We start from the raw sequence: 26,616 nt of genomic DNA, 5'->3' as shown, positions 1-26,616 counted from the left end.
AAAGGTAAGCAGTATTAAACATCTTTTAGAAATCAGACATTGGTAAAACCGAATTTGACGTCCCCCGGTGCCATATGCATATTTTGTTCTTTTACAGTTTTAAGACCAAAGTTGACTGAGTGGATTGTCCACCTTGCGACCCACAGAAGTGGGACCAATTTTGCTTTAATTCATCCTATTTCCATGAGCGTAACTGAAATATTTTTAAATGGTTAAATGGATTTTTATGCCAATATCAGTTGGTTTTGTATATTCTTAGGAGGAAATGAGCTAGAATAGGAAATTGACTTTTGGGGGGGGCTTAATATTAAACATAGAGCAGTTTCAGGACTGTCCATGGTATTTTCTTATGCTTTTCTGAAATGTAATTGAACGATTCTCTTTTTTTGTTTTATTCAGAAAGAACTTGTATATAATCTCTACCTGATGTCAATTTTCTTTCAGGTGACTTTTCAGATCACCCCTCCGTGTGTCAGCAAGAGGCATTATGAGCATTTTGGACAGTGTTGTAACAAATGTGAACCAGGTTTGTTCTGAGCCACCTTTCATTGTCCCTCATAAGTGGGTGGGGCTTCTGTTAATTTTTTTTAATCTAAGGAAAGATTTCTATCTGCCAGATGAGCAAAGAAATTGGATGGACTTTTTATGGTAGTGGCAGGTGGTAACGTCTGTCACTCTGAAGACAAAAACTTTTCTCAGTAGATAAAATCACTTAAGAATTAAAAACAATTTCAGAAACTGGTACTTAATTCATACTTGAGAAGGCAAGAAGTCTTTTAAAAGCACATTTTAGTACTTTGTGATTCCAACTCTCAAAATATTAAACTCAACTCTTATTGAAAAGTATTTTCACAGAAAAAATTTGAGAGGGGATAACCGTCCTGGAATTGTTGCTGCTGAAAATTTGCCTAAATCCTGTTCTACCTTTTCCCCACATACCTGCTGAAGGGCAGAAGATGGGCAGGGTACCAGTTCTTCAAAGTTGTTCTGTGGGAATGTGGCCAAGTATTTCTACAGCCCCAGTGGAGTCCCAAACCCATGAGGTCCTCACTCCTTGTTCTGAGGAGGGGAGTGTATCTTTGAGGAAAAGGTGGTTGCATTATAACAAGACCCTTTAGATATTTCAGCTACAAATACTTCTTGGATGTGTAGACCCAGGATCCCGTGCGTGCGTGTGTGTGTGTGCGTATGTGTGTGCAGGGCTCTGCTCAAACTAAGTTAGCTGTCAGCCCACAGTGTACATAGGACTGAAGATGTTAACTATCCAGACTGATGGTAGGGAGCACTCTGAAGACGAGAGGGGACGGGTGAAATGAAGCCCCTGTTGCTTAGTCCCCAGGGAACCCCTCAAGTTCTACAGACACCAATTTGAAAACCATCGTTCTTTTCCCTAGTCAGCAGAGGTTTGGGATGGAAAGGGTGATCTCTCATTTAGAAGAACTAGAAGACTGCTGCGACCACAGGCACAGCAGACCAAAGAGAGGCTATTTTAGCCAGCTGGGAGGCCTGAGGAGCCCATCACAGTGAGATATGGCCTTGTCTCGTGTATCGTACCGTCTTGGAGAGACTTCCTGAGATCACAGTCATGTAAATAGTCCAGTAGATTGGTGTATTTTTGTTGTATTTTGTTTTTTTTTTTTTTTTTTTTTTCTTTTTGTTTGTTTTTTTTTTTCTGATTTACGTTCCTTCTGATTTAAGGAACGTACATGTCTTCCAAGTGCACTCCTACCTCTGAAAGTGTCTGTCTGCCCTGTGGCCCGGACGAATACCTGGACACCTGGAACGAAGAAGATAAATGCTTGCTGCATAAAGTTTGTGATACAGGTGAGTTAGTCATATCAGTGGGAAGTGGGGGTAAACCATATTTTTAGATACAGCAGTGCTGTCTCTTTGTGGGGCTTAGGAAGAAATTTTGGCCACGGACCATGGAAGGAGGTGCTTCAGATGCCGGAAGCACTGTGTTAAAATTCATTTAGAACTTTTGTCTGGAATTTGTCTGTGTTGTACTTTAATCATGGAACACATCTTACAGTTGACAAGATATTTCCACAGTGTTTCCACGTATGTCGTGTTATTTAATTCTGACAAAAACCCTGTGAGGTAGCCACGATGATCCCATTTTAAAGATGAAGAACCTGAGACTGGGAGGTTGAATGACTTCTCCAAGGTTAACCAGTAAGGAGCGGGGCTCAAAGCCAGACCTTCTGATTCCCAAGTCTTTTTCCTAAAACATGAATGTTTTATTAACTCTGTAGTTTAATCTCCTTATCACACTGCTATTTTTTTTTATTCAGAAAGAACTATTTTTTTTGCCTCAAATTTTTAAAAATTATAGCTTATTTGTAGGAATCAGCATCAAAATATATTCCTTAAATCTCAAACTAGAGTTTCAAAATATATTCCTTAAGTCTCAAACTAGAGTTTCCTGTCTTCCTCTTTTTTCCTTTTTTCGTTGTTTATCTGTGGAAGAAGCCTTCGGGTTTCTCATCCTGTGGGGTTTCCACAGTCTGACTTTTGCTGGTTGCATTCCCTTGGTATCATTCAGCGTAGTCTTCTGTCTCTTATGTTTCCTGTAATGTGGTTGTGAGATCTAGAAGGCTGATTAGATTCTGGTTTTTTTTTTGTTTTGTTTTATTTTGTTTTGTTTTGTTTTTGGCAAAACTCCTTCCGAGTTGGCATGATGTAGCTTATGTCAGGAATCATATCATAGCTGCTTTTCTCTCTTTGTGATATGCGCAGCTATTGATCATGACCTAGATTCATTTTCCTTAGGAGCTGCAGAAATCTGATGTTCCAGGTCTATCATTCCTTCATTTCTTAGCTGTAATGCTTTATAAAGAGAAATTTCCCTCGTCAACCATTCGTTACTCTGAAATACAGTACCAACAGAACGAATGCTTGTAACTTTCTTCACCGCTTCTCCAAATACTGACTTGGCCACCCAGCTTTCTTCAAAGCATTCGTACGAATATTCTGAACTCGTGAATTTAGACGCCTTTGAGGTGTTTCAACCTATTGCAGTTACTAGTCTTACTGGTGCTCAGATCGTCCTGCCTCCTCCAGGTGGCCTCCAGTTAGATACAAACCCTGGGGTCTTTCAGAGCTCCCTTGCTTCCAGGCTCCCCTTGGATGTTTCCTGCCCTGCACCTGCCACCAGCCATTCCTCCAGCGACCTCAGTCTAGGTGCTAGGGAGGCTCATTGCTACTGGGTTGATTCTTATTTATAGGTTTTTTTTTCCCCCCTAGGAAATAAGTATTTTTTTTTTTACATCATAATTTTTCTAATGTGTTAGAGACAGCTGACAGATTTTGGTTGGAGAAGGTAACATGGAAACTCTACTCACAGAGCAGAAGCATCTGATCAAGTTTTTTTCTTTCCCAGCGCTTAGTAATGACCTTGACTCATCGTTGTCTCTTGGAAATAAAGATTCATTCTGTCCACTGCCAAAATGGATTAAAACGCAAAAACCTGGTACATTAAGATAATTAAAAATATACCACAATTGTTGGTCACCACACAGGCCTCCATGCACTTGCATTCGAGTGGGATGCTGGATTAGAATTTTCCAAAGGAGCGGCAGTGTCCACGTGTGTTCCAGACACCGTGTGCGCGTTCATGCATGCTGGCCTCGGTGTTGCCAAGCTGACCTCGGCCTTGGAGAGTGAACGTGGGACTGGAGAGTTCTCCAGGTTCACCATGCTCGGGCCTGATAAGGGTGGGAATAAGGACTGTCCCATCCTGCTGGCTGTAACTTGAGACAGTGAAAGAGGGAACAGGACTCTGGTTTGTTTGTTTCTTTTTCCCTGGCAACTCTGTCCTAGTAGTTCAGGCTCGTATAACAGAGTACCACAGATGGGGTGGCTTAACCAACAAAAATTTACATCTCACATTTCTAGAGGCCGGAAGTCCGAGATTAGGGTGCCAGCATGGCTGGGTTTTTGGTGGGGGACCGCTTCCTGGTTTCAAGACAGGCTCTTTCTCGCTGTGTCCTCACATGGCGGAGAACAGAGAGAGGAAGCAAGCACTCAGCTGTCCTTTCTTATAAGGGCACTAATCCCATGCATGAGGACTCCACCCTCATGACCTCATCACTTCCCAAAGACCCTGCCTCCTAACACCATCGCATTGATGGTTAGGAGTTCAATATAGGAATTTTGAGGGGACACAAACATCAGTTTATAACAAATTCCTGTAAGTATTCAGAAATATAAAGTATAAGGGCCATTTAGACAGCCCAGCTGAGAAGGATCCAATAGGGGTAGAAGGTCTGTAAATAATGTCATCGTGGCGTGTTTGTATGTGCGTGTGCATGTGTGCAGTTGATTCTCATTCACAATAATTATGTTCTATAAAGTCACCACAAACATTCCTCCCAGAGAAATACAGATACCTACAAGCCTCTCCTCACTTTTCTGGCCACCATTCAACACATAACCTTGTTGTATGTGTGTTTTTGTTTAAGGACACCTTATTAATAAACACTTTGATTCATTAACATTGGATGTATAGTCCACAGCACTGTAACTCATGTCTGAACAAAGTTTATCTAACACATGTAAGACAAATCACAGCCTTGTTGGGCTTAAAAGCACTAGACAGCACTATCCTTGGAGGCCATTTTAAACAGCGAAATCACCAACAAAAGGCACAAAAATGCCAAAAAAAATAGGACACTAAATAGACCACAAAAAGGACACTTATTTCCAGTATAAGAGCTGAAACAAAAAAAGCAGAACATGTCACCTTATTCTCTCTTAGTCAGGAACATGCGTGCTTGAAAGTGAGTAGCTTAAAATTTTCACAATTCTGCGTGTGTCAGAATGACTGCAGAAGTGCCAGGAGAATTGGTTTGGGACAGACAACGAAATTTTAGCGAGTAGATGAAATTGCAGACATGAATCAGTGAATAACTGTGTGTGAGCATTTACCTCTTGCACAAAAAGTGGGAAAGGCCTGGAGATTTGGGATAAGAAGACAGCACTTATCTATGTGTTGTCACAACAAAAGGGACAAATGTGGTAGTCTGTGTATTTGGGGAGAGATGAATTTTCAAGTATGTCTTCAGACCCAACCGCTACACTTTGTCACGTGATGACCCCTGCTTTCCCGACTGAACTGCCGTGGCCGCATGGCAGATGGGGAGGCGAGGGTAGGGATCCCCAGGCTCCAGAAACCCCGTTCTCTTAGGTCCTATCTAGCATTCCTGTTAAGACCATTTATCACATTCGAATTTACTAAAAATCAAGAATCTGTGACACCTCTTTGCATTAGCCAAAATAGTCGGTGATCATAAACCTAGTCCTTCATCTTCCCGCTTACGTGAAAGTCGACTTTTAAAAAACCACAAGGCTCTTAATTATTGAGAGAGAAGAAAACCCTCTGGGTCTTTCTAGTGCCAGCACAGGAAGCTGAGAGGGAACTTGGGAGTTCCTGAAAGCCAGTGTCCTGAATGAGCCCTAGGGGGCGGGAGGCGCGGCGCTGGTGCCGCGTTGCTGGCTGGGTGGGTGGAAGGCGTGTGCAGCCCTGCGCCCGCCCGCGCTGCCTCGCCGCCCTGTCTCTCTCGCCCGCAGGCAAGGCCCTGGTGGCGGTGGAGCCCGGTAACCGGACGGCCCCGCGGCGCTGCGCCTGCACGGCCGGCTACCACTGGAGCGAGGACTGCGACTGCTGCCGCCGCAACGCGGAGTGCGCGCCGGGCTTCGGCGCCCAGCACCCGGGTATGGCGCTGGGTCCCGCGTGGGTCCGTCCGCGCTCACCAGGTCTTGCAATGACCCTGCGGCCAAAGCCCGCTTCCCTGCGTCATTCACGCTCCCGGGCGCCAGGTGGCGCTAGAGGAGCTGGAGGGTCCCCGGGAATGGAGCCCAGGTTAGGGACTACCAAGGGATGTGAGCGCTTGGCGCAGGTGCTTTTCCCAAGCCCCTCAACTGTGAAACCTTAGGCTCCCCACTTGCAGGGGTGGGGAGGGAACCCTCTAATGCAGTGGTCTTCAAACATTGTGCGCCCCCATTAGCACAGTTTTGAAAAACCGTGCATCCTTCTGCATATTCGTAAGTTGAGAGCTCAATTTTTTTTATTAAAAATTTAAAGAGTTGCTAAGGACTTAGTTTCCAGGGAATTATAACAATAGTAACACTTTCTAAAATAGTCAATGGAATGGAAACACCATAGCAATTCAATACCCGTTATCATTTATTTAAAAAAGCACAAATCAACCTTAACAACTGGAAATGTCCTATAGTTCTTTTCTCTCCTTTGAGTTGTATACGGTTCACTTTCCCTGCAAAATTTTATCCTAATGTATTTTTGTATTTGCAGGGTTTTTACTAATCACCTTTTCATACACTTTTACGTAAAAAAATTAAAATGGACTTATTTGAAATCTTAATTTTAAAAAAATTTCTGTGACAAAGTTCTAAGGGTTAAAAAGCAGTTCTTTTGGACTAAGTTATTTCTACAGTTATACAATAGGTCAAAAATAAATATATTTTGTTATATATAACTATAAAAATAAAAGGTTTCTGAAATTCATAATGAGTGGTTTTTTCCAATTAGTTTATACAGTCATGGTTGAATATTGCTTATTGCTAAAATGCAACTGAATTCAACATTAATTCTGTTTCTGCTGAGTGCTGAGAAACTCATTCACGTAAATAACTAAATGGCTAAGGGAGGAATTCTGTTCTAGGAGTGCCACTCAATTCTTTAAGCACCTTCTGAGTTAAATGTCCAGGATCACATAGTGGTGTGACATTAGAGCTGTTTTTAATAATCCCCCAGTTTAGAAATCAATTGTGTCCTTCAATTTTGGGGAAAGTAAAGCAATAGAAATCCTTTTGACTTGAAAATGTGTTTCTTAGAGTCATTTACTTTCCTGATGTCTAGGAAGTATACCAAAGCGGTTTCTTCAAGATACAGCAAATGATTATTTATACCTGTTAATCTTTCCCTTAGAGGCATTGAGTTTTAACCCAGAATACTTTGACAGAATTAGGAGCATTAAACTATTATTCATTTCAGTTCATATTGAGGAAAATGTCTGTCACAGAATCAAACTAGTACAGTCAGCCTTGATTATCAAATATGTCAACTAAACTAGATCAGCTTTCTCTTAGAAAAAGTCTGACTTGATATTTTAATTATTAAAATAAATCTCCCTGTGACAGTTCCCTTCTGAATTCTGATTCTCAGATAGACAAGTCCCAGAACCTTTCCGCAAGTCTGTCAACCGCATAGGAAAAGGTGCCGCTCCCTATTCTGCTTTTTTTCTGACTGGCGTTCTCTCTGCCTTGCTTCTTTGGGAATGGTACATTTTTGGGCAATAAGTGAACAGAGGAGGTGACATAGATCAATGAAAATGTCACTCCAGCCCTACCTTATACTATACCCTTGAGTCTTGAACAACACGGGTTTGAACTGTGTGGGTCCACTTATATGCACATTTTTAAAAACTTATAGTATCAATAAATACAATACAGTATTTTCTCTTTCTCATGACCTTAATAAAATTTTATTTTCTCTAGCTCTATTGTAAGAATAACATGTATAAAATACATGTTAATCGACTTTATGTTATCGGTAAGGCTTCTGGTCATCAGTAGGCTGCCGGTAGTTAAGTTTTAGTGGAGTCAAAACTTACATATGGAGTTTTGACTCGAAACCCCTAAACTCCACATTGTTCAAGAGGCAGCTGTAGTTGAACTCTGAGCCACTCAGCCTGGCCCGTTCCCCATTTCCATGTCGCACGTTTGCTCTTAATAGACAGGGAAAGAGAAGCTGTACCGACCTGCTCAAATGCAGGGCTCTGCCGTCACCAGTATTCCCTCTTGTTCTGTGCTTTTTGGCATCTCAGAGGCTTCGTGCCATAGCAGGATTTGGAGTAGGTGAGAAGTGTGACTTTCGTGAAGTGGGAGAAATGTGACTATGAAGTGGGAAGAGGAGGGGATCTTCAGGGAGCCCCTGGCAGGTCGGCATGACAAAGAGCAGACATGGAAGCCTGGTGTGTGGAGTCAACGCCCCTTAGCCCTGTTGCCTCTTAGCTCCTTAGCCCCTTTGTTTTTAAGGGTTACTCTTCTAGAGTGCGTTTATCTTTTTAAAAGCTGTTTGAAAATTAACGTGAGTGTCCAGATGTCAACCGGGCTTTTGTTAATATCATTTCAAGGCAAATCAAATTGCTAGATTGAGGGGGAGGGGTATCTTACTTATTGAGGCAATTGCAGAAATCAAGAATATACCTCTCCCACTTAACGCTGGGCAAAGAACGTGTAATTCCTTATTTTAATGTTTTATTCATAAAAATAAATCACAGAAGGGCCACCAACTTCAAGAGTAATTTGTGGTTTTGGTGCCAGCCAGTTGCCTGATCGTGACATCACATGGCAGGCGACATTCTTCTTTATTGGGATTACCAAAGGGTCAGCACGTGTCAGTAAGCAGTAAAGATATTAGATGTAGGAAATCCGAGACGTTTCCTATTTTGATAATATAGTTTATGAGGAATATGAGAGAGGTGAAGAAAGCTTACTAGCCAGAGCCAGTTCCTGCTTTCAGCGCTGCGGCTTAAGGCAGGGGTCCAAAGCCCAGCCACCACTTGCGTTTTGTAAATAGAGTTGTATTGGAACATAGCCACACCCATTTTTTTTAAAACAGATTTTCTCTGACTGCTTTCATGCTTCAAGTATTTGTAGCCGAGACCAGAAGCCCGCAAGGGATATTTACTGTACAGACGTTTATAGAAAAAGTTTGCTTCCAACTCTGGGTTCAAGAGAAGGAGGCCCACAGCATTTTTTTTTTTTTTAAGAAAGCTGGTCCTCCCTTACTTGGACTGGTGAGATTAAGCTGGCCGAAGAGGTCAGGACAAGAAGTTTCCCTTAACAGCAGTAAAAGGGCTGCCATTCTCTGTAAACGAAGGGTGATGTGAGCCCAAAGGGCGAGAAGGAGAGATCAGACTCGTGCCTGATTAAAGCAAGTCAGGCAGCAGGCTTCCTGGCCAGGAAACAAAGTATCAGTGACTAGGACAGTGGCTCTGAACAGCAAAGGGTCCACACCTAACTTGGATACTGGCGTTAGTGGTCTGATCATCGCTCTATACTCTACTGCTGGGATCGGGGGCCCTCTACAGTCTGTGGGGGCAGGAGGGGTGGGGAGGCCAGGAGCAGAGGGGCCAGCTCCTGATCTCTGGTCTTCTGGAGCATCATCCTGGCCGATCTCTAAGTGTCCTTGTTCGGTTTTTGTCTGTTCTTTTTGTCCATTTGTTTTTTTGACAGTGCAGCTCAACAAAGACACGGTGTGCCAGCCCTGCCTTGCCGGCTACTTCTCGGATGCCCTCTCTTCCACAGAAAAGTGCAAACCCTGGACCAAGTAAGTGGCAGTGAAGCAGCCGAGAGAGTTTGCTGATTTTAAACAACTTGACCTCCACTGTCTCGTCTGGGTGGAAAACAGACCGATTCATTTTGGCGAGGCGTCCTCTGGAAGCCCTGTTCAAAATGGAAGAAGTCTGTCAGTTCAGCGTGGGTAAAATGAACCAGGCCAACCGACTCTTCTGCCTGATGTGTGCCAGGAACTGTGTTACTTTTTAGATTCAGTTTGACTTATACTTGCAGCTTCTTTTTTTCCTTTTTCTGACCTTATCTAGTTGAAAATGATGGATGACGTTTATTATCATTCACTCACCACTCCCACTTTTCCCAGCTTCCCAACGCCATTGGTTTATTTGTCCAGAGATTTGTGCATATGCGTGTTGTGTATGTGCGTAAATAAGCTTCCTGTTTATGTAAATTTTGCATACTGTAAACACTTGGGGGTTTTTTTTCACAAAATATATTTTGAAAGAAGCTCATTCTATATCAGTTCTCTTAGATCTTCATGGCTTTTTATAGCTACATAGGATTTTGTCGTAGAAATGTACAATAATTTATTTAATAAGTTTCCTATGGCTAGTCATTTAGGTTGTCTTTTGCAGTAATTAATAATTTTAGAAGCATCATCTCATACATATGCTATTTCACACTTACGTTAGTATATCTATAGTGGAACCCTGGGTCCTTTCATTAGGTTGAATACTAATAACATAACGATTCAGTTCCCAATATATTCTCATTAAATATTTATTTTCTAATCTACTTATCCAAGTTTTATGTTGAAAAGATTTTCTATATTTTCAACTTAAAAAGAGCATTCATCACAAGTTTGTCAATTAGAAGCATTTGGAATCTTCTTTAACGAAAAGACCAGTCTACTTTCTTTCAACCATGCTCTCGGGGAGGTTCTTAGAGAACACTGGCAGTGGCTACTCTGCTGATTCATTCGTCCTCTCGTGTGATGTAGGGACAGGTTCTGGAGATCCAAATGTCCAGGAAGACCTGGGTTCTGGTCCTGGAGGAACTAGAAATCTAGTGGACGAGAGTCTTTTATAGCTTTTTTGTTTGTTTTTTAAATATATAAAACCAAAGCACATAACTACTTTCTCCCCACCCACAGCTGTACCATTCTTGGAAAGACAGAAGTGCATCATGGGACGGATAAATCAGATGTGGTTTGTAGTTCTTCTCAGCCATCTACGAAACTCCCAAACGGTATGTTTAAGCAGAGCAGGTTGTTTGGTAGATGTGCCTGAGTCTAGTCAGCTCTTCTAGAGTGCTCCCGAATTACTGTTTCCAGAGGGTTTATCTGTCCCTTTTGATGTCATCCCATCCGTGGTCAGTTTAGTATTTTATTTTTGTCAGCATTTTGCTTCTAGATATGTTGTTTACTTGATAATTTTCTACTCTGGAATCAATAACTAATAATATATTCATATGTACAAAAAAAAGAAAAAAGTGAACTGAATTGCAAACATAAATTAAAATGTCCACGGATGGTAGGGATGTTTCTAGATTTCGGTCACCAACCAGAGTAAGCAACTTGTTAGACTACGGTTATCATTATTTATGACACATTTTGTAGATCAAATTAATTTTAAGTACCGTGCCGAAGATTTATAGAAAGTCAACAGGTAACGGTGAATGCGGGTTGTCCAGGCGCATGAGATGCTGCTGAGGAGGGTCCAGATATCACAGTGTGGGAGGGGACGTCATGTCAGGGAGACCATTCTAATGAGGCCAGAGAACCTAGGACACAGGAGAGTGGGGTTGATGAACTTTGACTAAGAAAGTCAGGGGTTTAGATATGACATTTTGAGAAGCAAGAGGACGTGGGTACAGAGTTCCACGGTCAGAGCTGCGTTTTAAAAGGACCATTTTGAAGATACCATTAAAAATAACCAAGGAATAGCAAGTTATTTTTTTAAAAAGAGAAGGGGAGGAAAGGCAGAGTCCTGGAAGCCAGATCATGTAAACCAAGAGTTTATCATGTAAAGGTTCTAGCAATGAAGGGATTAAGGGGGAATGAAAAAAAGGGTGGAGTCCGCGTCGTGTTGGAGGTGAAACACCTGAAACACTTCACAGGGTCGCTGTGGTTCTGTTCTCACGGCCAGCGAAACCCTCGTGCCTTGTTGTTATTTGGGAAGAGACGTGCTAAGGGGCTTCCTTTTGCCTCAGAGGCCGTCCGCCTGGAGAGATTGAGGTGCTCTGTCGGTAAGCAAAGACGGACCTGGATGGCATGGTCCGTGCGATGTGAGTTCTAAAGTGGAAACATCTCCACATGGTCCCGGGCTGTTCTCACGCACAGTGATTCCAAGCAGCTGGTCGCCCTTCCGAATGTGAGCGCTGCGTGAGAAGCTCCAGTCAGGGCCGGGGACCGCCATCCTTCCCTTATTCCGGACCAGCATCCTCGATTCTGGGCTTTGATGTAAAGAGTTCTGTCTTTAAACTTAGAGACTGAGATTAAATAACGTTTTATTGCCATTTTTCTCCTTCTCTTCCAACGCAGAGCCCGGGATTTACTTGCCCACTTTGACTGTTTTGCTGCTCTTCGTATCCGTGGTGTTAGTCGCTGCCGTCATCCTTGGCGTTTACTACAGGAAGAAAGGGAAGGCACTGACAGGTATGGTGTCTGTGGCGGTTCTCGAAAGTGACTCTTGAAGAAAATAGATCACATTTCTAGTTATATACTTTGGAAAATGCATATGGCACCCGCTGACTACCTCTGGTGATGTGCTAAAAATACGTGCCTTGAGGTGGTTGTGCTTAAATTAAAGGGAAATACCATGTAAGCGTAATCCATTGTTCTCTGGCAAAACAAACAAACAAAACCCATTGTGCTTATTTCTGTATAAGCCAACAAGAACATTCTAGGGTCAGGAAACTGATGACTCATAAACTGGGTGTTTATGTCATGTAGGTTATACAGGGTCAGATAGATATACATTTATTCTAGAATACAAACATTTTTAATGCACCCACTTAAAACAAACAGTGGTGGAGGGAAAGTTTGATCTGAGTATTACCTTGAAATATGAATCTAAAATTATAAAAAGAAGTTATATTCAGTAAAACTTGGGTTTTACTCATTTCGAGAAGGAATAATCAAGTGTTATTTTATGTATTGTGAATAATTTTTGCACTAAAAATTGATAGTGTGTTTTTACATCACATCGTGTTTGACTTTTATAGTATAAAGCTAAATAGGTGTAATTTTTAAGAGGATTCAAGGCTTCATGTGGCTTCCCGAGTCACCCCGTTCTCTTCTGAAGCACCTGCTGTCTCCCCATCCCTTTCCATTTTTGGTTGCTCACTTGTTTATCTCGTCCACCTCTGCTTCGCAGTGATCTGATCGGTTCTCCCACGTCACATGTATGGCCTTCATGAAACCCTGCGTATCTTGCTATTTCCATGAACATCACATTACCTCATGTAACCGCAGGCAATCAAAGAAAATTAAAGAGGGAAGATGGTGATCGTGGGTGCCAGTGTTAAGCAGAGAGCAATGTTAAACCAGTTCTTTTAAATCTATTCGTTGTTGAATATTTTTATTTACTGTAACAACATTGTAACTGGGGATTTGAATAACGCATATCCACATGATGCGGACGGCTCAGATAGTCATTTATGTGTGAGATAAACAGACTTTCGCTGTTTGTTCTTTAATTTTTGCCTCTGTAAGAAGCTCTTAGGCCATCTGATCGATGAGGACAATGGGCCTACCAGTTACGAAACTGGGATTTATGACTGTTAGCTTTCTCTTCGTTCCTTCACACAACACATGACTGTCGGCCACCAGGGACTGGACTGGCAGGGGTCTCAGTACTGGGCACACAATGGCAGTAAGTGCCCACAGGCCCTCATGGAGGAGGTGTCCCAGTGGGCAAGGCAGGCATCAGAGCCACAGAGTGAGGCTGCATGTAGAAAGGGAAGGTGCACAGCACCAGGTAAGCAGATGACAGAAGGGTCTGCCCAGCCTTGGGGGCAGCCAAGGCCTCCCAGAGGAGGAGGAGAGAGGGTGGGGAGAGCTGAGATCTGAAAGACAAACTGGAATTGACTAGCCCCAGGGGGTCAAGGAGAATCCAAAGCATTCTGTACAGAGAGGGAGCAAGGCGAGCTGCAGGATGGAAAGAAGTTTAGAACAGTGGGAGATGCAGCTGGAGAGGGCGGCACAGCCAGATGACAGCCGCCCTGCAGGCTTTGCTAAGGAATTTACTCCTTGTTCTTAGTGAAGGGAAGGAAAAGCAGCCCTCTGGTTTTAGCATGGAAAACAGATTCGGAGATGCAGAAAGAGCGGTTGCAGACGCACCAGTGGGGAGGTCTTTCGCAATCATCCAGAAGCCAGATTTTCACAGTAGTTATGAATAATTATCACCTCTGTGTACAAATATTTTTTTTGGTACCATTTAGGATTATCTAAGTGCTGATTCCTGCAAGAGAAGAGCTGCAACTTTCCTTTTATTTGGAGTATCTTTATTTTTCTATAATTTTAAAACGATAGAAAAGAAGCAAGAATAAGAAATGATAATGACAGCAATGACTGATATATATTGAATGTTTACTCTGCTGGAACTACTGTCCGCGTTTTACATATTCTAACTAAATCACCGCAGCAGCACTGGGATGCAGGCACTATCATTTCTCTAGTTTCATGATGAGGAAACTGAGGCTCAGAGAAGTAAAACTGGGCAAGGTCACGTCGGAGATATCCTTAGCTATTGTTATGACCCAATCATCTTCCAGTAGAGAGAGAATGGGCAGCTCCCTGACTTCAGTCTTTACAGTGAATTCAACATCAAATATTCAGTGGAGGTGGGGACAACTTTATCTTTGTATAATATAAATTAAGATTTTTAAAAATTCATGGATTTGACTTAAATTTCATCACTTTGTATATGCCACAGAACGTATTTTTCTTTCTTCTAAAAAGCAAGAGGGCAGAGTGGGAAAGGATTTGGGGCCCGCTGGGGTCTGACGCAGCCTTCCACATGCCCTTGACTTTTTATTGTACATATATTTGAGCTAGTTTGCCGAAGGTCAGTCTCTTAGACCCACATCATCTTTGTTTCCCTGCAATGCCCAGCCTCGTCCTCGTCATCAAAGAAAAATTGCTAAGGGAATGAGAATGACTGTCACCCTACAGCAGCTTTGACAGCCCTTAAATGTGCCTGTAAGTATATTCAATGGCACATGTGTGAACCATATTTTGCTTTACCTGGATCAGAAAGTTCTGTTTTTGATAAGATGCCTCCATAGTCTTTAAATTGGTTCATTTTCTTCTGAACGTTTTCACTCTCAGGAAAGACTTGCAGAGGCTTATGTTTAAAGATAATATTGAGCTGACACAGTAGTCAGTGATATTGAATTAGATGTAGGAAATAATAATACGAAGCCCTGTCCTTGCTCTGTTTTTCTAGCTAATTTGTGGCACTGGGTCAACGAGGCATGCGGCCGCCTAAGTGAAAACAAGGTAAATTTAAAAGTCTTAAGTGCCTGCTTAAAGGCCTTTTAACAATTAGGCTGATGTAGTTATTAGTCAAATATTGCGCCCCATTTGCGTAAGGGGAATCTCTTTGAGAGTTGGAACCTCGAATCCCAGGATCGATCCCCACAGAATAACCCAAAGCTCAGGTCAGTGCTCATCCTAAATGCTGCTTCCCATGATTGTATTCCTTTTCTGTCACCCCCGTGTATGTGTATTAATCATATTATTTTTTTAGTGCCAATCTTGATTGCTTACTACAGAGTCCTAGTAGGAAGGAGCTTCCACTTTTCTTTACTTCGTAGTTATTTTGGTAACTTTTAATTTTGATATAATTTCAAAATTATAGAAAAGCAGTGAGAATAGTACAGAGAACTTCCACATACCGTATTTTCAGAGCCAGCAATTGTTTATACTTTATCACGTTGCTTTATTATCTGTTCTCTCTATACGTGTGCATATGTGTATGTATGTTTTTTTTTCTTGAACCATTTTAGGGCGAATGGCAGACACTGTGCTCCTTTACCCTTAAATATGTCACTGTGAATTTCTTGAGAACATGCACATTCTCTTATATAACCATAGTTCATTTATCAAAATCAAGAAATTTGATAGTGGTACGATACTATAATCCAATCCACAGTTGATATTAAAATTTCATTTATTATCCCACTATGTCCTTTACACTTATTTTTGTAGGTATAAAACATATAAATTTTAACCTATAAACTCATACTGACTTCTCCAGTTCCAATCCCAACACCACATTCTAGTCTTTCTCTGTTCTGTATTTGAGTTGTCTTTTCTCCAACAGTATGAAATCTGCCTCCTATTATTTTCAATATATTTACTCATTTACTCAATTCCAGAATACATAGAAAGGAGTTTCAGAATTACTAAACCACATCACAGCAAGAAACAAATCTACTAACTGGAGTTCGGTATTTTAGAGTTTTTTTTGTTTTGTTTTGTTTTAATTTAGATTGAGAGCGTGTAGTCAAAATTCTGTGTTCTAAAATTAGTTGGGCGAGCCCTTCCCCTCTCTTCAGTGCGAGTGTGCTGTTCACAGGAAATGCAGGTAGATTCGTTCCTCTCTGCTCGGCTTCCATCTCAGGGTTCTTCCCCACTCGGTAATTTTAAATAACGCGGAGTGCCATAGTGAGTGCGACATCTGTCCTTGTTATGGTGGAAATAATCGCTGTAACCACCATTTTCAGCAGTGTTTAGCAAAACCAGGTCCTAGTAACTGGATATTAATGCTTCTGCCTTCTGAATTTCAACCAGCATGAGGCCTCAGGCAACAATTTTAGCTGCGGTCATATGGAAGCCTCTCGTCAGCGGGAACTACGTGACGGCGTCTTACTGCTGACCCTGGAGGAGAAGATGTTTTCCGATGATACTTGCTGTCCGGTGGGCGGTGGTGTCTGCGGGGGCGCGTGTGCGGGCAGTGGTCCCTGTGAACCCGGAGAAGATGTTGGGATGCTCACGTCTGTCAGCGAGGTCGAGGAGGACCCCTTCAAGCAGATGCCCATGGAGGACGAGTACGTGGACAGGCCCTCCCAGACCCCAGACGCTTTACTCTTCCTCGCTCAGCCTAGCAGCAAATCCACACCCCCTTTCTCTGAGCCCCTGGAGGTGGGGGAGAATGACAGTTTAAGCCAGTGCTTCACTGGGACAGAGAACCTGGCGGATTCCGAAAGCTGTCACTTGGCCGACATCCCGTGCGGGACTGATTGGATCCCCATGTCCTCTGAGAAGTACTTGCAGAAAGAGGTGGAGGGCAGCAATTGCCCCCACTGGGCAGCCTCCAGCGCAGCAGATGGCTGCGCGGGCTGTGGGAACCCTCCTGCGGAGGGCCAGGAGCCCCTTACGGGTTCCCCAAAAAGTGGACCCTTGCCCCACTGCGCCTATGGCGTGGGCCTTCCGCCTGAAGAAGCAGCGGATGGGGCGGAAGGTGGAGGCCAGCCCGCGCGTGGGGCTGATGTAAGGCCGCCCAGCTCCAGCAGGGGAGGCCCTGGGTCTGGAAGCCCCTCCAGTGACCAGCCACCTGCATCTGGTAAGTGACTCTCCCCGGGTCTCTCCCTCCTGAGCAAAAAGGCCTGTGTGGGGTGCAGTGTTTGGAGGCAAGTGTCACAGACTATTTTGGGAAAAGCAAAGCCAACAGGGAAAATTCAGCTCCAGCGTTTTCTCCGGCTAAGCTTCTTTACAGGTTGGCTTTTGATTCAGTCCACAAGCTGGGTTTGGGGATTGTGCCGGCTGCCCTGGGACTTTATCCTCCTCCTCTGGGGCTTTCTCTTCATTTATAGGTCCCTTTTGTGTTCAGGCTTCTCTGTGATGGGATTAGACCTCACATTCAGCATTGACCCCCCTGAAGACCAAGTATTGACTTTGGGGCTGGGCGGCTTCTAGGCATTCTCTCAGATTTCTGGTTTTTGTTTCTTTTAAAGCAACCTATGCCTAAAATCACCCCCCCCCCCAAAGTTTTTAGAAATTTTAGGAGAACAAACAAAATTGTTTAGTTAATCCTTCATTAATTAATATTGAAAGTAGCTTGTCTATACTAAATTAATGATGCGGTAAAGTATCCTTTAATGCTTTATATGAGAAACGCCTTCTATAACCGCTGCATATAACATAGCTATGGAACTGGGAAGATAATTTTACAATTTAAAGTCATTATAGAGATGTATCATTGCACCACTGCTTAAGCACGAATAGCCTACCGATTATAATAGTAAAACTTTTTTCCGGTGGGGTGAAACACCCTCAGTTTATTATGTGGTTACAAGGAACTGTGATGCTGATGGGGAAGGCTTCCCTGGGGATTACTTTCTGGTTGTGTGTGTGTGTGTGTGTGTGTGTGTGTGTGTGTGTGTGTGTGTGTGTGTAGGGGGTTGGAGGGCTAGGGATCTTGGAAAATCTCCTGAAAGCTATAGATACTCCCTCCAGAAAAATGAATATATGGCTTTATAGAATTTCAGGGACTTCACAGAACCCTCCCACCCTCAAAAAAAAAAAAAAAAAAAAAAAAAGAAAGAAAGAAAGAAAGAAAAGGAAAAGAAAAAAGAAAGGAAAAGAAAATAAAGAAACCCATGCACGGGCCCTTCATCCTGGGGATGCTTTTCTTTTTCTTTCCCGCCTCCTTCCTTAGACTGCAGATGGTGCTCACAGCTGGACTTTGCATCATTTCATAGCCCGAGGTAGCTAGATCCCAGATCCTAACCTCAGAGATGGCGTGCCCGGGCTGATAATGGCTCCTGGCTTATTTGCTAGAACAGTGTACTTTAATCTGTTTTCTAAGCTTCGTGGTTTTGCTGAGACTACACGAATTCACTGATGTGTAAATTCTATAATATCAGTTCTCAGTCAAAGTGAAAGGAGGAGATACGTTTGGAGATATATTTCAAAGAACTGATGTATGCTTCCTTCAGAAGACTTCAACATTTTTTTAAAAGATTTTAAGGAATTTCCATGACTAAAAGTTTAGCTCTCTTGTTTTATTTCTCTTTAGCAGTTAATTTCTTCTCATTAGTCACGGAGACTCACAGGACTGTAGTTTTTCAGGCTGAGAGGGGTGTGGGGAGGCAGAAGTTCATTGTGGCAGAGGCTAGGTCTCAGTAACACTGCCAGGGGCAGACCAGTTTTTCAATTGGTGACACCAGGAAGGTGACGTTTGCCACTGTGTAAAAATCATCAGCAGTTCTTGGAAGAATAGCGTTGGCCACGTTGAAGGAGATATTTTTTCCTTTAGGTGTCGTGAAACCCAGCACCAGACCTGTTCTCTCCTCACAGAGTCAAAACAGTGCCCTAGTCTGTATTTCATTATCTTTTATTTCTCCAGCACTAAACATCTAGGCATGAAGGTAAGACCGAAAAAAAAAAATATGTATGTCATCAACTAAGTGGTGTTAGTTTGCAGAAAGTTTACATTGCTTTTTCTGTCTTGTCTGGTGCTCGGCCATGCAAAACATTTGTACAGAGCCAACGAGGGGGCCAAATTCACCTTCGCCTGAGGAGAAGCAGCAGCCAGACTGAATTTTGAGACTGTGCTGTTTTCTCCATAAGTACTTCTATATGAACAGGCTTTCTGTTTTCTGGTCAAAATAGCGCTTTCTCATTCTTGCTTTTTAAAAAAGTGTCATAATTTATGTTCTATAATGCATGAAAGAGGATAGAGCTTGGGTGAAAGATAAGAAGGGGGCCTGAGTTTATTTCATCTCCTAAAATCTCTTGTGCTCTCAGGCCTTTGGGAAGTGGATATTTTTACTGGGTGTTGGAGATTTATATATTTTTAAAACTTATGAACCAAACCACGTGGTTTCTAGAGAAATGACAATAATTGGGCACTTCCTCAGTAGAAAAGAGTACCTCCTTGGCACCCAGCATCCTTTTGAAGAGAATGATGGTTCTTCGGACACCTCCACAGGTCTATCTTTTAAAAATAATACTCAACATTAAGGTTATTTTAGCAATGTTATTACAACTCTTAAATAACAGTGAGAATTGGTAGCAAAGACCAGTGAAGGGGAAAAACATACTTTTGGTTATGTCTCAAATAACCATGTCTTAATTTATTATCTTGATGACATGACAGTGGTTACCTTGGTTACAAGCCCTTTCGCCTGGGGTTTGGAGAACTCTCACTATGTCTAGAAAATTATTTCATGTGAAAGAGAAAACAACTGCCTATAGTGAATATGTCTACAGTTGGCCAGTGTTTTGCTTTTGACTCCTAACATCACTCAGTTGGTTCAGCCACTTCTGAGCTGGAGAGATTTGTTTATTTACAGGGCCCATAACGATTCTTAACGAACACCAGCTATGTATTCGTTTTTCTACCGAATCTTTATTGAGGGTCCACGGACCCATGGAGACTTGGAGAAGCTTGGAAAACAAGTAGGGATTGAGGTCAAGGAGTGGACAACACCAGAAGAATCGATAACTTGAGAAGGCGAGGCCTTCCACTGCCCGCCTCTCTCTAACCTGCGGTCTGTCATTCCCCTTCACTCACCCATCTAAGCTTTGGCCGATGTCAGCCCTTTCAGCAGACCTAACACTTTCCTACTTTTGCATGGTAATGCGCTTCTCCTAGGGCGAGCCACCCCGTCTACATTGTCCCCTTTTCCAGAATGCCTAGTTCTTCCTGTCCATCAAGTCTCAGCTCAAATGCTGCTTCCTGAACCAGGGCACTGTTCTCTTCTGTGCCCTTGGCAGCCCTTCACAATTTGTCCTGGAGTCTTTCTCACTGAGCCTGGCACCTCACACCTTTATCAACACCCCATCTCTATGCAGCCATAGCAATCAGGAATTTCCATGACCTTCTCCACACCTGATCTTTCTAGTCTCTCCCAAGGCGGCTTAGTCACAGTATGTTAAGTGAAGAGGTGTTTATAAGTTCATTCATTTATCCATTCATTCATCTAGTCATGAAGAACAGAAACCAGAGCCCCCATTTGTTCCCCAACTCACTGTCAGCTCCTACTTCTTCAGTCTATTCTGGGGAGCGGGGGCCAGACATGAGATAGAAGGGCTGGCACTGGTTGTCCTGGGCAGACCTAGATGTCCCGGGTAGAGGAGCAGAGATGACAGAAGCAAAGCTGAGCTAGTCCCTCCAAGTGGCACCGATTGCCAAGGCTGACGCCTGGCAGCCAAGGGCGCTGGAGGATGAAGGGCACCTGCCCGACCCCCCTCCTTTTCCTCCTTGGGTCCCACCCTCTCTTGCAGTGACTACCCTTGATCATCCGCTTCCATCCTGAAAGGATAGATATAGATTTTCCTATCCCAATTATTTCCCCTCTTCCTCCCCTCTCCCTGAGCGATGGCCAGTCCTCTGTTTCTAACTTTCTTCTCTCTCCTGTTGAAATTCCATCCACTAACTTGTGTTTCCCTCTTAGCTAAGTATCGTAAGGTCAGGTATTAGCTCATTGACTATAAGTTAAAAATATTTTATAATTTGGTTATTTAGAAATAATATTCAGCCTTCATTGGTGCTAAAAGTCAATGCAGTTATTTCAAAATATTTGAAAAATATGTTCACTGTGTAATTTAGTCCTGCTTGCCTTTTCTCTGTTCTAATGGGGCTCATTTTGCAAGGGTCTCACTCATAAGCCATTCTAAGTCATTTTCAAGCATGATTCAGAATGGAACTGTTAAAAGCTGCTTCCCTTCCCTTATCAGATACTCAGTTTCTTCCAAATGCCTAAAACAGAGCTTGCATTTCCATAAAAAGGAAAACCATGTGAGCAGCATATGGGTTAAATATAAATTCAGTTTTTAAGAAATTCCAAAAGCACCCAATGTAGTCTGGATAGTTTGAGTGTATTTGTGTATATTTTTAGTTCTCTTCCTTGGAAGAATATCTAGATGACAATTGGGTGATATTATTTGCTATCGTTCTTGTGATTTAATATTCATATGTTACGCATTTTAAACAAAATAATCAACTTTTGAGAACAGAAGTGTGCATTACCTTGCTTAAAAATGTGAATTCTGCCAGAGATCGAGTTCTTAAAATGAAACTGCTCCTCTCTGCCCAAAAAATAGAGATTCCATGTAGCTGCTGTGTAAAGCACGGACTTAGCAAAGTATAACCATTTTTCTGATCATGATGGGGCCACTTCGTTTGTTCATTGTTCCTGTTGACTTAGATACTATTTTTAACTCTCTCAAGTTGCCTGAACATTTTTCTAGTTAAGTCACATTAAATATTCATGTTAAGGCAACTAACTTATTTTAAAGGTTAGAAACTCTTCAAAATTTCTAATTTATTAAACAGCCTCATGTCACCCTGGCTCTCGAATCCTTCTTTCGGGAAGCCTTCAGGTTCATGCCTGTCAGTCGCCTTGTGTTCAGAGACAAGTCGAACTGTTTTGACAGCCTGATGACCTGACCGTGAAGCCTGTCGCGGAAACCACTGTCCCAGGGTCCCTATGCTGGTGCCAGTGAGACTGGTGTCATTTGTTTACTGTGTGTTGGAGAATCTTCAGGGTGCCACAGACTAAGGGCAAACATAGCCTGAGAGAGTTGGCTGCTCTGGCTGAGCAAGGGGCAGTGCCTAGGCCAGGCCTAGAAGGTTCCACGGGAAAGGACCCGAGGGTCTGGGCAGTAGGCGACGGCTACCTTGGCCTTCGAGCCCCGTCTTCTGCCAGTTGTCTCAAGAAGTTACTATTTTCACTATCACCGATTCTTTTGTGAGGAAAGCTCTTTCTTTCACATGCTTCCGATCTCATCTTTTTTTGCAAGAGAAATAAAGTTTTAAAAAGTGCCAAGGGCAGCTTTACAAGGGAAAGCTGCAAGAAAGGCAGCTGAGGAGAGTAAGAAAGACGGGAGCGAGGGCCTCTTGCTTTGTACTCTGAGAGAATCTATGGGCTAAAACTTCAGGCCTTCGGATAAGGCCTTTTGGATAAGCCTCATCCACACCATCCTTCCCTTTTCATGTCCCCCCTTACCAACCACCAACAGAGGGGTCCCCCCTAGCAGCAGAGCATCCTGGGGCTTCCTTGGCACTCAGTGGGAAGAAGTTACTCCTTCAGGGGCACGTATCTGCTGCAGAAACCACGGCAACCATGCTGGACCAGGGCCCCACAACACCCACCTGGGAGGCAGCTCGCTGGCACGGTGACCTGCTGATTGGCCAGCCCAGCGCCTTGCCCTCTCAGGTCAGCTCAAGTAACCCTGCAAAACCTTTCTTTTCTGAAAGGTAGAAAGCAAATTTTAAGGAATTATTGCTTTTAAATAAGGCCAATTCAGGACCGAGGGATATTTATAGGACAAGGATATTACCAACTCCTTGTAAACCTTGATCTATCCTAGTGCTACGTTCAACTCGCAGCCGACTTGCATGACGAGAAATGAGATTGTGGGGTGCAGTGTAGAATAATATAGATGAATGTTTACACCAGAGACAGAATGATGGGTTGTTTCAGCAAAGAAAAAAAAAAAAGTGAGTTAGATTTCTAGAAGAAAATGTCCTTTCAGTCTTCAAGACAGGTCGAGATCCTCCAGCAAGACAAGGATGGGAGGATAGCATCGCTGCCCAGTGCGTTCCCTGAGTCTCTGTCTTGCTTGGTTCCATGAGCGCTAATGCCACCTTCTGGGAGTAGCAGTGCCATCACTGCACCTGTGACTAGCTCTTTGCTGTTTCCCAAGCGTTGTCAAATCCACCTTGTCGTGTGACCCTCATGCCGTCCTGCCGAGTGTTCATGCATTCCTTCGTTCATTCGTTTGACATTTATCATGTGCCTGCTCAGTGTGGCTGCACCCTGAAAAATTGATGCTCATTTCATAAACGAGCAGACTGAGGTCTGGAGAGTTGTTAGGTGGTTTGTCTCAAATTTGACAGCTAGTGGGGGCTGCGCCGGGGCAAGACCAGAGACCTTTCAGAGACCTCTCCCCAACACCCCGTCTCTTGCCCTCCTGTACTCAGGCAGCCACTGAAACCACCGACCCTTTACTTACCAGTTACGTACCTTCTGTTCTTCAAAGACCGAGACACCAGGATGACTCTGGCATTATTAGATTACTTTCAGGCGAGTCTGCATTATGACAAGCCGTGAAAAAAGAAGTCTGTTTTCATCCTTGAAGCAATGTCAGTCAGGAGAGGGGAAAAAAGCAGCAAACCAGAAATGCTCACATGCAAAATACCTGCGAGCTGTTGTTTACAACGCAGCCAGCCTGGCACGGAGAAAGCTCTCCGTGAATTCTGGATTCAGGGGGTTGTTTCTAGTCCTGTTATTACTGTTATGGGAGTACCATTTTAATTTACCTCCAATAAGTCCATAGATTGGCCCACATTCTCCCTTCCCTCTGTAAAGTAAGCTGACCAAAGCTCACACACAGCACACCGATTACTCATGACTAATGGGGTCACTAGAAACCCAGGCCTTCCTGCTCCCACTCATCACGCTTACTAGATCCAGCTGTCATTCAAATTATTTAAAACATGAGGTGGATAAGCATGAGAATTGTTTTCGTGAAAACTGTTAGATACTTCAGGACAATTCAAAAAATGAGTTGCTAAAATTTTTGCTGTTAAGGAGCATGAGACAACAATGGACCGAGGGACGAAAACTCGAGAAGGATCCTGCATGTAGACTGCTTGGGAAGTGACTTTAAAGAAACCAAAACTAGAGATCGTGGCCAAACCACTAAAGGTGTAATCGATACAGTCAGTAGACCTTTTCCCAAAGGGACAGGCCTCAGTTCTACATCAGAAAGTTTGTGTTGAAAGTTTTGCAGCAAGTGACAGGTGGCTTGAGCATCAGGGAAACATATCATAGGATCCATATTTTAAGAGCACTGGTGGGTAGCCTCTGCAACTGTGTCTTACCAAATATTTATCAATGGAGAAAATTAGATTGGCAAACAACTTCTGCAATATTGAAACATGTCCAAGTTATGTTACCTCCGAAAAGAGTGACGCTGAATTAGAACATCGGTGTGAGGAGGGGGACCCAGAGCAACACATCTAAGAGCAGCCTGCCACTCGGGACTAGCTATGTAATTTCCAGAGCCCAGTGAAAAATGAAAATATGAGGTCCCTTGTGCAAAAATTAGTAAGAAGTTCACGGTGATGAGAGCTGAGTATTAAACCAAGTGTGGGGCCCTTCTGAACACAGGGATCCATGTGCTGGCACAGGTCACACACCCATGAAGATGGCTCTGCTTCCACTCATCATTATTGGCAAATCAGGGCTTTTCAAAGTTTAGTCTGTACCAGTTTACTAAAGTAACTGTACCAGCTACTTTCACAAAAGCCAGCATAGGTGGAATGGACTTGGACTTAATCAGAGGTTGTTTTTGTACTTTCGATAAAGAAGATTGTTTGAGAATCTCATTCTTTCTAGGTAACTTTTCTTTACATCCTGTCAGGAATTTAATAACCTTGTTTTTGTCCTCTCTCCATTGTGCCTGCCCACCCCCCACCAAGAATAATATTCTTGATCCAATCTGTGAATCAAAGTATTCTGAAATGTTTAAATATATCTCTTAGGCAAAAGAGTTCAAGTTCCATTTTGGAAAAAAAAAAAAAAAGAAAACAAGAATATAGATCCTATAGGAGAGACAAAGATATTGTTTGCCATGAGGCAATGCCATGGAATGAAACTCTTAAGATGAAAATTTTAACACAAAATCTTGGGTTTTTACCTGAATTCAGACAAACTGAAGACTCAGGCATGAAAGAAGATAAATAATAGTGGATTCATGATAATGATTTGTTGGAAAGTAAAATTAAATAATAGGGAAATCACATATACCATGACATAAACAGATAAATCTCAATATGAACAGGATGAAGAAGACGTGAGATAAATTCCAAACCGTACATCAATCACGCAGTGGCTTGGGAGGCCCTCTGTGTAGCTTTACATTATATTAAAGAACCAGCAGTCAATGATATAATAATAGAAAAGAACTAGACTGAGAAAATCATATTTCCAAGCAACTTCAAATTACTGATTCTTATTGAATATGATATAGTTTCAATTAGAATGGAATATTGATGGTATATACCTATTGGCTTTGGTTTCTCACTTTGACTTTTTCTGTTAACTAACTAGTGGTCCCCCAACTGGGAGGACTTCTGTGTTGCCATGCTCATTTTGCTGCTGCCACAGCAGAAGCTCTTATCAGCCTTTGGTCAGTATAGTTGCTGAGTTACTTGAAAAAGTCATTTAGAAGTTCCTATCTTAAACATTTCTTTTTTTTTTTTTAACAAAACACATAGCTTACATTCACACATGGATGATTTTTTAGTATAGAGCCATGTGTATTGGCTGATGATAATTTCCTGAGCCTTTTTTACATGAACCACACCACCTGAATTCCTAGTTTCTATTTCTTTCGTGTGGAAAGAGAACTTATAGACATTTGCAAAACAAATATGAGTCCTTATGGACTTTTAATGTTTTTTGTTTTCTTTTTTCAAGAGTTGCCTTGCCCATACTACCTCAGCAGTTAAGCAGTTTCTTGAGATATAGATAGATAGATATACCTCTATCTATCTATCTATCTATCTATCTATCTATCTATCTATCTATCTATTTTGTTTTGCACTTAGAGACTCATTTTTAATTAGATTTCCTAATGAGTTCAGCTGGTAAAGACAGACTCAAGAACTGACTCGGTAACTGTTGGGAGCAGAAAGGCAAAGACATGCTAGAGAGTAGATCCCTGGCTTAGAGTTCGCTGTATGAGCACCTGTCAGTATATTTGAGAGGGAATGGAGAACATGGATGTCAGTCTGGCTAGCTGGTGAATGGAAATACTAGCTGGCCTCGCTCATGTTGTTTTTTTTTGGGGGGGAGATTATTAGGCAAATAAATCCCCCCACTACTCCTCTTGGAATATACCCTGCGCAGCTGCCTAAGGGAGAAATAGCTTGAGTCATAAATCTTCCTATGTGACTTTCGATTTGTTGCTCAATTTGAAACCCTGTGTTTCCATGGGCCACTGTGCCTCAGCCCCTGCTTCTCTGCAGGTTCCCAGGGGGTGGAGGGAAGGCTCCCTAAAAGAATGCCCTGTATTTTGTTGGTATTTTAGTCAGACTATCCAAAGCATGCCTTCCAAATTCAGAGAAAATCTTTTATGTGGAGTGGCGACAGAAAGTTTTATTTGTATAAATTATTATTAAGCTTTGTCACAATAAAGAAGGAAAAAGATGAGGCAGTGCATGGTGAGGGACCATTTCGATGTTCGCCTCCCCTGGTCAGATTGAAAGGTTCTGTTTGCGATGCCGAGCGTTGGGGTTGGGTGGGTGGGGGGGGAGCCTTTCTGTATCT

The 26,616-nt window shown here is 42.7% G+C and overlaps 1 protein-coding gene across 1 annotated transcript in view; it reads left to right on the top strand.

Annotated features, from left to right (window-relative positions):
* Positions 1 to 445: 445 nt before the first annotated feature.
* TNFRSF11A (TNF receptor superfamily member 11a) overlaps positions 446 to 26,616 on the top strand; it is a 52,316-nt gene continuing 26,145 nt past the window's right edge. Inside the window, exons 1-8 of the mRNA XM_023531168.1 lie at positions 446 to 526; positions 1,699 to 1,824; positions 5,572 to 5,715; positions 9,262 to 9,355; positions 10,475 to 10,569; positions 11,864 to 11,977; positions 14,772 to 14,824; positions 16,121 to 16,892. Of these exons, the coding sequence (XP_023386936.1) occupies positions 1,707 to 1,824; positions 5,572 to 5,715; positions 9,262 to 9,355; positions 10,475 to 10,569; positions 11,864 to 11,977; positions 14,772 to 14,824; positions 16,121 to 16,892 (1,390 nt within the window). The 5' untranslated portion in view covers positions 446 to 526; positions 1,699 to 1,706. The remainder of the gene's footprint in view (positions 527 to 1,698; positions 1,825 to 5,571; positions 5,716 to 9,261; positions 9,356 to 10,474; positions 10,570 to 11,863; positions 11,978 to 14,771; positions 14,825 to 16,120; positions 16,893 to 26,616) is intronic.

This window comes from Pteropus vampyrus, unplaced genomic scaffold (assembly GCF_000151845.1).
Source record: "Pteropus vampyrus isolate Shadow unplaced genomic scaffold, Pvam_2.0 Scaffold62, whole genome shotgun sequence".
In the NCBI taxonomy this organism is placed as follows: domain Eukaryota; kingdom Metazoa; phylum Chordata; class Mammalia; order Chiroptera; family Pteropodidae; genus Pteropus; species Pteropus vampyrus.
This window is presented reverse-complemented; position numbering and strand designations above follow the sequence as displayed.